Genomic DNA, 12,120 nt, shown 5'->3' with positions numbered 1-12,120 from the left:
TAAGATAAGACTGTTTCTAGCAAATCACATATATTCCAAGAAAACAGCGGGCCGGTGGGCGGGGCTAGCATTTTATAAGATATGACTGATTTTGACACATTTTCGAAATTGTGCTAGAGATTTTCTTGAAGATTTCGACATCCAGAATTAATTTCCGGCCTGTTTTTTTTTTGGAAATTCTTACCGTGTTTCCATCAGTATTGCCAATTGAAATATGGCAATTTTTAACATTTTTGTTTTAAATTTCACTTAAGTCATGTCAACTGCACGAAAAAAGAAATAAATTTGGTAGCAAATAGTATAACAAAAATGTTGCGACTAGCACCCTTTTTTGTCCCTTTTCACATCCTAGATTCTACTATTTTTCACTCTTTCCATAGAAGAACATAATTAACCCCGCCCACCCACCCTATCTCCATTTCAGTGATTGATGTCTGCCCTGAATGAAATGAATGATTTGACTAAACAGAAACAAAATGAGTCCTTATAATTGGAAGACTGGGGATTGGCGGGATTAATAATTGCTATGATAAAACTGATTTTGGCAAATGAAATTTCCTCCAAAAAAGATGAGGGCGGGTGGGCGGGGAGCCTTTTTTTCCCTTTTCACATCTCAGATTCTATAAGTTTTCATTCTCTTTCCACAGAAGAACATAATTAGCCCCGCTCACCCACCCCGTCTCCATTTCTGTCATTGGTATCTGCCCTGAATGAAATGAATGATCTTATACTAGACAGAAATAAAATTAGTCCTTAGAATTGGAAGAGTGGGAATGGGCGGGACTTGTACTTGCTAAGATAAAATTGATTTTGGCAAATGACATACCTTCCAAGAAAATAGAGGGAGGGTGGGCGGGGCTAGCATTTTATAAGATATGAATGATTTTGAGTAATTTTCAAAATTGACTGTTGTGCGTCTCTAGTTTGTCTGTATCGATAACGCAATCTCCGAAATAACCGATTGTTGTCAAATTGTGTATGTCTAGTAATGACTATTTACTCCTGTACTTGTGGTTTATGAATCCGCCTTGAATTTTTGCCCTTGGTATCCAAATATATATCCGCAAAAAAATAAAGAAGTGGCACCGACTTGGAACCACTCATGTAGAATCTTCGGAACTTCAAAGTGTGTTTGATTTTTTGGAAATAGCAGAATTGTCAGTTTTTTGAAATATTCAGAACCTTCAGAATCTCCAGGATGTTCCAAGTTTTTCCGAACCTTTGGAATCGTTATATTCAGAATCTTCGTAACCTCAAAGTTTTCAAATTTTTTAAAATCTTCAGTCTCCGGAATGTCTAGAATCTTCAGAAACTTTATAATCCCTAAAATCCCGGAAATTCTGGAACTTCTAGAATCTCTAGAAATTTTGGAATCTTTATAATTTTCAGAATCTTCGGAATATTCGGAATCTTTAGAATCTTCAGTATCTTCATTCATAATCTTCAGAATCCCCAGAATCTTTCGAATCTTCATAGTCTCTGGGATTTTTAAAGTTTCGAAATATCCCGAATTTTTTGAATTTCTGGAACCGTTGAAATTTTTGAAATATTAAGTTTTCAAGTTTTGTGGAATCTTCAGTTTTCGAAATATTCGGAAACTTCAAAATCTCGAGAATCCTCACAACCTTCAGAGTCTTCAAAATCTTAGAAATCTTCAGAATCTTAAAGTCGCTGGAATCTCTAGTCTCGGAATATCCAGAATTTTTGAAATTTTTGGAACATTTAGAATCTTTATGATCTTTAGAATCTTTGGAATCATCAAAAATAGGTCTTCGGTTTCCGCCGGTCTGTCTGTTGTATGGGTCAATTTTTATTAGACAAAATTATCAGATCGACCGTTGCCAAATTGTATGTGTATGTTAGGAATAGCATGCATATATAAAAACGCTAACCAAAATTTGCCTAATCATCCCCACTAACAATGTGATGACGTCATCTAAAAATGTTTCCTAGTAAGTTGCGTTTTAATGAACGAAAAATTAAAAATAGGTGTTTTTTAAAGCACAAATTCAAAAAATTATTTGACACAGAATTTAAAACTACACTTGATTATTACTTAGACACAAAAACTTGGTTTAAAGAAAAATCAACAGAACTAAAATTGCACTTTTTTTATTTTCAGAAGCAGAAAATCAAAATATGTCACGTATAATCTTAGGAGAAAAAATCTAAACTACTGACCATTTACGCTGTGCAGAACAGCAAAGTAGGACCAAGCAGAACGAAGAATCTACAAGTAATAAAACGTCACCTTAAAACAGAAAACCTAAAGTACTTACTGTTACGAAAGTTTTCAAAGAAAGATCGAACAAGTTGATTGCTGTTATTTTAATCGGTTGCTGGCAGCGTCCATTTAAGATCAACAGATTTCTTTTGACATCAACTGAAATATCAAGCCACTGAGAACTATATATAGCATATGGAATCTTGCTGCTCTAAAATAAGAACAATTAAAAAAGAAAAAATTTTTATTGTAGCCTGCACACCTTAGTTTCAACTTCGTTGCCAAACCAACAATAGAGGAAAAGCTGCATTGCAAGACCCACAATATAGAACATGCTTACAATTGCTGCTGCATCCAAACTCTCAACCTTCAAGAAATAATCATAACAATATTAATAAAAAAAAATAAGTATCTTTTACCAAACTCAGCTGAAACATGGTTAGTGCCAAAGCCATTGTACTAGTGGCAAATTGACCCAATATGACCATATTGAACAAACCATTAGTCTTCTTGGCAAAACTAAAAATTTCTTGTCATTTTAAGAACTTAATTACAATTTTTTTCCACCTTAGGATTATTTCGTGATGTTTGACACAATTCACCAATTTTTGGTTAAATTCCTCTTCATTCCCCTTAAGATTACACAAATCGTCGCACAAAATTTCACACTGTGTACAAATATACGTAAATAGTGCGTAAGTACTAGTGTCTACATTTATATTCGCAGTTGTTAAATACACAAAACATAGAGCTTGATAAATGTAAGCAAGCTCGTAATTTGGTGACTTTTCCAACGTAAACGGGTACCAAGCAGGCATTATCAACTGATGTCCTCCGCTGGAAAGTGGTCCAAATACCCACAGAGACATATTAAACGACACGTAGCAGATATAAACAATGTAAGATTTTTTCCACCGCTTCATTAATGGCTGAATTATTTTTATTTGTGTGTTGGTTTTTGGTTTCATCTGGTCACTTGTTAACATCTTCAGCAACTTTTTCAGATCTCCGACGTGACGTGCAAAGGAGCACATTTTTGCAACTGCTAGCATATTCGAAGTTAAAATAAAGCATGTAGCTGTTAAGGCTGTTAAATCTGAATAGACGTAATAAATGTTGATGATTTGAGAAAAATTGGGCAGGGCTATCAACACAATGGCGTTAAATGTGGCATACAGTGTGTATAGACTGGGTTTGTATGATTCTTCTTCCGGCCAAAGTCCTACTGCTTTTAGTACCAAAAAGTTTATAGCAGTGGTTGAAGTCCAGTCAAACTTTTGCATGTTTGTGTTAGTTAAATGCTAAAAGCTTGTGAAAACTGTCACTAAATTTAACAAACTGGATTAACTAAATTGGTTTGAATGTACTGAACTTTAACAATGTTCTGTCGAATGTGAATGAAAACCAGTTTTCGATAAAATTATAGCTCGCTTGCTCAAAAGTTAAAAAATGTATGAACCAATTTATGTAATTGTATTTACTTCTCTCATCAAAGTATCAATTATAGTAACTACCTACTTATTAAGGATTTCTTAGGACTTTTCGTTTGTATTTTTTCTGGAAATGTTGAAGAGCATTTTTTTAATAATTGTTGTCGATTATTCAAAATAAGTATTATTACGTATTTTTAAGGTTGCGTGAGAGGAACAATTATATTTATAATTAATAACGAAATTTTCCTGAATGATGAGCTTTCGTCAAAAACAAGCTCCACCTCTTTCCTGCACCCTCTTGTTGTTTCTATCGTCGAGTGAGGTAAAGCTGCGTCAGTTTGCTCTGAATTAATGGCAAAGATTTTAGGCACAGGAAAAACTGGCAAAAATTTCCACTTTACATTGTGAATAAAATTACACTGTCTTATTATTTGTTTCAATGAAAGTTCATTTCTAGTGTTTTCTGGAAACTAAGATCCGTTATGTGACCTTACACCACTTTACCAAGAAACTCTCCTAAGCTTTCAGTTTCGCAAAAATTTATTGTAAGGATATTCAGGTAAATTCGAGTGTTAAATCTGATAAAATAATTCATGCGAAAATTAATTAATAATCTCCAAGTAGGAAAACAAGTTTTCTTGGTAAAAACTAAGCTGCAGGTAATAAAGGTAATATTTATGTTTCAAAAAGTTAAAGTAGACTCCCGTTTCCGTCTGTAGGTCGTCTGTCTGTGTTGTATTGTCAAATTTTGTATGTATATTAGGAAAATCATGTAAATCGTAAAACGTTAACCAAAATCTGACTAATCATCTCCACCAACAATTGTGTGACCTCCTCTCATTGTATTACATAATTAAGATTATTTAAATTTTATGAAATAATATATTCCTGTACTTGTGGTTTATGAATTTACCTTGATTTTTTATTAATATTATATTTGTTTATTCTTTAATCCATCTTATTCTTTAGGTACATAGTACGAAGCAAATTATATAACAGCTAGTTTGACTCATTAGTGGCTTTTTTTCTTAACGCACATAGTATTCCTTGAAAAACCAGATACTCAAAAACAAGTTTTTAATTTCTTGTAAAGAGATTATAAGCAATTTGGATTTAAGTTCCGCCCCCCCCCCTTGGTTCACGGCGAATAAAAAAAATTATCACAATTGAGTAAGGGCGGGTGGGCGGGCTTACATTTTGTCTTTTTGTTTTAATATATGTGTAGACGTCTTTTCACAATATGAAACTTAAAACATGTTTAAAATGGAAAATTTGCATAAGCAAATATCGATTTTGCAATTACCATTTTAAACATGTTTTCAGTTTCTTGTTATGCAAAAAAAATAATATATTAAGAAGAAAAAAAATGCAAAACATAAGCCCCACCCACCCACCCTGTCTCAATTGTGGCGCTTTTTCTTAATTCGTCGTTAGTCAAGAGGGGCGGAGCTTAATTGCAGAATCCGTATTTTTCTAAAAGAATTACTATGTGAAACATGTTTTTCAGTGATGGGTTTTTGAGTATCGTGTTATTCAAAGAATACTATGTATATTAAAAAAAATTAAAGTCAAAGATTAAGCCCCATGCCCACCCATACGTCCCCTGATCTAAATAGTAATGAAGTTTTCATTCGTTGGCAGTCGTCGGGGCGGAGCCTAATTGCAAAATGCATATTTCCGTAACAAAAATTTACCATTCTAAACGTGTTCTAAGTTTCTAAGGATAAAAAAATCATTACAATTGAGACAGGGTGGGTGGGCGGGGCTTATATTTTGCCCCTGTTTTTCTTAACACACATAGTATTTTTTGAACAACCGATACTCAAAAACATGTTTTTAATTGCTTGTAAAGAAATAAGTAATTTGCAGTTAAGCTCCGCCCCTTGGTTCACGGCGAATAAAAAAAATCTTTACAAATGAGAAAGGGCGGGTGGGCGGGCTTACATTTTGTCTTTTTGTTTTATTGTGTGTAGACTTTTCACAATATGAAACTTACAACAAGAAAAATTTTCAAATGTTTCAAAAAATTATGAAAAAAATCATGGAAGTAGATTTAGACTTGAGGAACCAGTTTTGGTATCAATACGTTGATATTTCTCCTGTTTTTGCAACTGTTGCATAAAAAACGATTCAGCAAAAATTTTGAGCTACTAAACTTCAAATTTAAAAAATCATATTTTTCAAACCGATTTTCATGGACTTTGATTTTTCCAGTAGCCCTAACCTTTCTCTATATCACAAAAAAATCTACGTCTTCCTGGGAGGCGGAGTTTCTCCTGGACGAAACCGGAAGTGTGATCGTGTTTCACAAACTCAAAATTTTCCAGATCGATGACAGAATTCCGGTTCTAGGGGTCTAGGGCCTTTCAAATTTATAGCAATCGTGTCCTCTGATTGTGAAGCTTAAACTTGCCAAGTTTCGTACATTTTTGCCTCCTATTTTGAAATTCATAAATTTCGTCCTTTTGCCTTCCGACTGTTAATACAAAAATTTTGAATGTTTTAGTTTAATATACTATACGAGTATGTACTTAGCCGAAACTGCATTATCCATAAAAAAATCTATCGTAGTGTGTACCCATTTTACAGCAATTCTGAAAATTTGCCTTATGAATTTTAATTGAAAAAACAAAATAATTGAAACAATGTTCTGAAGTTGTGAATACTATTTAGAAATACCGCTTATAAAATGAATATCTAAGTTGTACTTATTTTTTCAATCATATGGTGTCAAAGTTATTCAGAAGCTCATCTTCTTTCTTACTCTCATGTCATACAACAAAATTTGACAACGGATTTGACATGACATGATTTTCAAATTTTTTGTGTAGTTTTTTATTTCCCGAGCATCAGTTAAGGAAATACAGTAATCGAGTCCATCGGGGGAATTGCCACTTTCATATTTTCTCGACGTGTCATGATCTCTAGAATACGAAAAAAGTGGTCTCCCATTTCCGTCTCTCTCTTTGTCTGCCTGTCTGTCTGATGTCTGTATCCATTTGTATTAGACACGAAATTTCCGAAACTACTGCATCGATTGTTGTCAAATTTTATATGTACATTGTAAATGGTTAAACACTAACTAAAATTTCACTAATTATTCCAATGGGATGACGTCATCTTTAGAATTTACAATACTAAATGAGTTTTAAAGTTTCACTATAGACATCCAAATTTTTGGAAAAAAAATCAAAATTGTAAAACAATATTTTGCAATTTAACTTTGAAAGTGCAAAACCATATGCCCTCAAATCTTGTAAATATTTTAAGGTTATCGTAATTATGGTAAATCATTTAAAATCTATTCGTTTATCCGCTCCAAAAAAAGATGACGTAATCTCAAAATTTTACCAAATAAAGTATCTGTGAAGTATGCAAAATATTATGACTGTGTACTTGTGGTCTATCAACGCACTCGTAGTTTTTAAAATTACTTATACACGGTGAGTCAAAAAATTAATGAAAGAGTCAATTCATTTTATTCACAACCTCCTAATACCACTCTCAATTATTAAATCGGTTCTACTTCATTAGTTTACAAATTCGACGTAACCTCTTAATGTGAAGTTTCTGTTTAACTTAGTCAACAATAAAACAGATTGTCCGTTTTTATTAAATAAGCTTAATTTTATTGTTCCCCGTATTAATTGAAGACAAAATTTAACGTTTAATAATTTTTCTTTCAAAACTAATATTTTACGTAGGTCTCCAGTTGTACTAATGTCAGAATCTAATTTGTCAAAATCGGTCTTATCTTAATAGGTACTAGCCCCGCCCACCCACCCTGTCTTTTCTTAGAGGGTAGCTAGTAGCTGCTAAGATAAAACTGATTTTGGCAAATGAGATACCTTATACGAAAAGAGGGGGTGGGTGGGCGGAGCTAGTAGCTGCTGAGGTAAAACTGATTTTAGTAGGTAGTAGCCCCGCTCACCCGCCCTCGTTTTTCTTAGAGAGATCTCATTCGCCAAAATCAGGCGTATCCTAGCAGGTAGTAGCCCCGTCGGGGGTATGTCATTTGTCAAAATTCAATTTTATCGTAGAGCGTATCTCATTTGCCAAAATCAGTCTTATCTTAACAGCTGCTAGCACGCTATTCATTAAATACAAATTTTTTATTCCAAAAAATATTACGTTTTTAAGTTTGCATAATAGTATACAATAGCCAGTGGTGTACAGTTTATAATTTTTTTTAATGAAAAAAATCTCATTTTACTCATGCTAGACTTAATTGAAAAAACATCATCATCAGTCATTTTGTCTGGTATATTTTTATTGATTTTTTTTTAATCCTTTAATTCGATTTTGTCATAAAGAAATATACTGCTGAGAAACAAAAAAAAATATTTATTAGTGTAAGCAAGAAAAAAACTACATTTTGTATTCTGAATGTTCTGCTAGCCCTCAGTACATTATATTAACACATTTTTTGGACTTTCACTCTTTCTTTCTTTTCTCTGTGCGTCGTTTTTATGTCGTTTGTGTCGTTTTATATCAGACACACAATCGCCAAAACTACCGTACTGATTGTTGTCAAATTGTAAGTGTATATTAGGAATAACCTGTAGATGATAAAATGCTAATCAAAATTTTTTTAAATATCCCTACCAACAATTTGATGACGTCACCTCAAACTTTAGGTTGGTGAACACCATTTAAATTTTTAAAGTAACATACTAGACTACGAAGAAAAACTGGATTCGTTGCACTGTATTTTAGGGACGAGCGAATTTCTGCCTAAATAACCTTGTACCAATTTTTTCGTTACAATTTTCAACGGTACATTGGGATATTTTGTATTCACATTAAGCCGCTTTATACACTCTAAAACTTTCGTTTTCTTTTTTTAACTCAACGCAGTACTAAAAACACCCTTTAATTTAATAACAAGTTCTTTTAGATGTTGAAAATGTATAGTTTGTCTTTCAGACATAATATTTATTCCTCATTTTTAGTCTATAAAGTGGTCTGCAATATAAATCATCATAAAAAATTGTCACAATAAGCCTCGTGTGCTTGCCTAGCAACAGTATAATGAACCAATTGCATTTCAAGACATCTACGCCGATCATGACGTTACCACCACCGCTCTGGTACTACTGGTTCACCGATGATTGACGACTTTGAAGCTTTTAGCACCGAACTGGAGCGAAGATCCAATGGACCCAGTTAAATTAGATTAATATAGTTGTTACTTTAAGAAAGCCTATTTACAGCTTAACTTATCACATTTTTATTGTTATATCTTAATTACTATATTTTTTTGTAATTAATTGGTATTGTATTTTGCTTTTACATAACATAGTAATTTGTTGAATGTTTACTCTGTACATTTTTTTTACCATTATTACTACTATTTTGTGTCTGAAAAAGAAAGTCTGTCATGAACAGAATACAGATATGAAAAATCTTCAAACAAAGATGGTGAGGATAGGAAAAATATTACAGCTGGAGTGGGATTCGAACCCACGTCTCCCACTTGCCTGGTGGGTTTTCTGACTACTGAACTATCCGATATCATTATTGTCTTTCCTCACTTCCTTATTATTATATATAGGTTTTTCAGTTGCATAATACAACATTAAGATATTAAAAACCAGTGGTACTTAAAAACCAAGAGATTTTTAGAAATCTGAGTCTGAAATTAATTTGTTGTAGGGTAAAATTTGTTTAAAAGCGTAATAATGCAAATAATGTTCTAATTTCTGAACAAAAGAACAAAATGACTCGTATCGTTTTCATAACTCAACGTAAATCCACAATCTACAAAATAAACTCTACAAGAGTCAATTCACAAGAGATTTCTTCTACAAATCGTGGAAAGGAATTTCCAGAATCAATTAAATGTTCTATGGTCAAGTTGGTCAAGTTTATAATGCTCAAAAATCGCAAACTAAACAGATTTTTTGAGATAAAACACTCTGTATATTATGAATTAAGTCTAACATTTGCTAATTGACTAAACCTCGCACATTTTGCTAATCTATTCATTTTATGCAATTTATTACATAGTTCATCATAAAAAACACCAAAATATCAGAAAGTACAAAATTCGCTGATCAAACTTTAAAGAACTGCGAAAGTAAAGAAATTAGTACCAACAATAAATTACAAGATTTAAATAGTAGTGGAAATTTTAATTGAAAAATTATAAAATCATGCGTAGATATGAAATTGGAGCTTACACAACACCATTCATCTTCTATGCACAGTGCTCAAAAGTGCAAAGTACGACCACGAAGAGCGAATAATCTACAAAAATTACTAACGTCATCACTTGACAGCAACCACCAAACAACTTACAACAACAAAAGTCTTCAAAGAAAGATCAAATAAATTTATAGCTGTTATCTTAAGAGGCTTCTGGCAACGTTCCACAAAAATAAAAATATTTTTGTTGACTCCAAGGGAAATATCAATCCAGTTGGAACTGTAGATGCAGTACGGAATCTTACTGGTCTGTAAATGAACACTGAAAAAGATTTTTTCCAAATAACAAAACTAAATTACCTTTATTTCTATTTCATTGCCAAACCAACAAAAAACGTAAAGCTCTACTGCAAGCCCAAGAACGTAGACTATACTAATAGCAGCTGTCGTATCAAAATGATCCACCTATGACAAAATCAGATTTTATTGTACAACTAAGGTACTGCTTGTAATATTTACCAGACTAAGCTGAAACAGGGTTAATGCAATCGTAAGAGCGCTAGTACCAAACTGACCCAAAATTATAGGATTGAACACATTGTTAGTTATTTTAGCAAAACTGAAACATTTCTGTAAAGATTTTTGATAAAATTATTATTGTCGTTACCTCAGAATTGATTCGTAGTGTTTTACACAGCTGATGAATTTTCCATTAAATTCTTCTTCATTACCATCAAGATTGCCCAGATTGTCGCACAATAGGTCGCACTGGGCACAAATGTACATCAAGAGTGCATAAATAAGTGTATCAACGTTGATAATACCAACTGTTGAATACATAAAACCTACAGTTTGATAAACATACGCAAACGCGTAATTTAGTGGCTTTTCTAAAGAAAATGGGTACCAAGCAGGTATAACCAACTCGTGTCCACCATGCATCAGAGGAGCTGCTAGCCACAGTACCATGCAACTGGACACGTAAGACCCCCACGAGATATAAAATCTTTTCCACAGTTTTAACAACGGTTGAACTAATTTTACTTGGGCTTCAGATTTCGGTTGAAACTGGTGACTATTCAACATTCGTGTAAGTTGTTTCATTTTTCTTATATTGCACACAAAAACCAACATTTTTGCGATTCCCAGTATGTTGGACATTACAACAAAACATGTGGACGCCAAAGCTGCCAAATCTGAATACACAAAGAAGATGTTGATGATTTGGGAGAGATTTTGTAAACCGATTAATATAATAGCGTTGAATATAGCATACAGTGTGTAGAAATCGTGTTTGTAGAACTTTCCAGTTTCGCCACGTGGCCACAAACCCACACTCCATAAAGCTCGAAAGTTCAGTTCGGCGGTGGCCATCCACTCAAATTTTTGCATTTTAAACTTTAAGAAAACTGAAAATATGGAGGAGCTCGTAATCTGTAACCTTACCAACTACGAAATAACGACTGAGCGTTTTAAAGAATTGTTTTCCTGTAAAAACCTAACAGATAAATATTTATTAAGCGATTTGTAAAAATTGGATCATCTAACTTTCTCCGAAAGCATTAATTACCGCAGCCCCTAATTGAATAGTAACAAAATATTTACTCGCCCTTTATGTATTTTTCATGAAAAATTCACGAAAAAAGCAATTTTTGTAATTATCTTAAATGTCGCAGCAATTAAAATATGCACCTACTTTGCGTGACAAGGACAGTTCTTATCTATAATTAATGGACGAATTTTCTCAAGTGGTGAACCTGGGGTCAGTAAGAAGGTCCCAGTTTTTTGTAGTTTTGGTTGTGTGCTTTAGATGAAAGACAGATTTCCATGTGTACCATATTGCACAACTGATAAAAGTTTTAGTGGCAGTGGATTTTACTGAAGATTCACCAAAACCGCAATTTATTTATTTATGCAAAAATATAAAATAGAAAAGGATGACGAATTTGCAAATTTCACACATACTGTGTACAGGAGACTACTTTTCGTACAGCAACATGGCAAGGTACGGTAGAAAATAAATACTAGAATAAAGTTTTTTTTTTATTTCGTGCGTTTATTAATCTTCTTCTCTTATTTTCTAGTTGTGCCTTTATAATTTCAATCAAAGTAGTTTGATATTCTTCCAGATTTTTTTTATCTATATTTTTTTATTTTTAGGTCATCTATGTATTGTAAACCATTGAATGAATCAAAGAAATATTTATGAACGTTGATTAATTTTTTGAATTGAAATCATCCGTTTTTGGAGAGATGGATATTTATGAATATTAATACATAGAAACTAAATTTAACACATTTTTTGTGGTTACTAAA

General features: G+C 32.8%; 1 protein-coding gene across 1 annotated transcript; it reads right to left on the bottom strand.

The window, feature by feature from the left end:
• Positions 1-2,173: 2,173 nt before the first annotated feature.
• LOC135139334 (odorant receptor Or1-like) lies at positions 2,174-11,178 on the bottom strand. The gene is made up of 9 exons (XM_064069537.1): positions 10,472-11,178; positions 10,324-10,423; positions 10,165-10,269; positions 9,958-10,113; positions 2,792-3,525; positions 2,644-2,743; positions 2,487-2,591; positions 2,280-2,435; positions 2,174-2,230 (listed from the first exon to the last, which is right to left on the bottom strand). Exons 1-9 carry the CDS (start codon positions 11,176-11,178, stop codon positions 2,174-2,176), a joined length of 2,220 nt encoding a protein of 739 aa, XP_063925607.1.
• Between the last annotated feature and the right edge of the window lie 942 nt (positions 11,179-12,120).

This window comes from Zophobas morio, unplaced genomic scaffold (genome assembly GCF_036711695.1).
Source record: "Zophobas morio isolate AGI-343-1 ecotype UQ-CSIRO unplaced genomic scaffold, CSIRO_AGI_Zmor_V1 ptg000031l, whole genome shotgun sequence".
NCBI lineage: Eukaryota > Metazoa > Arthropoda > Insecta > Coleoptera > Tenebrionidae > Zophobas > Zophobas morio.
Note: the sequence above shows the minus strand (reverse complement) of the source record. Positions and strands in the feature narration are given on the sequence as shown.

Bases quoted from the DNA above. Each gene is read 5' to 3' on its own strand.
- LOC135139334 (XM_064069537.1), bottom strand. From the start codon at position 11,178: ATGGCCACCGCCGAACTGAACTTTCGAGCTTTATGGAGTGTGGGTTTG. The intron at 2,744-2,791 runs GTGGAAAAAAAT...AGAAATTTTTAG, and splicing joins CATCACGAAATAATCCTAAG to TTTTGCCAAGAAGACTAATG. The intron at 2,436-2,486 runs GTGTGCAGGCTA...TTCTTATTTTAG, and splicing joins GCAACGAAGTTGAAACTAAG to AGCAGCAAGATTCCATATGC.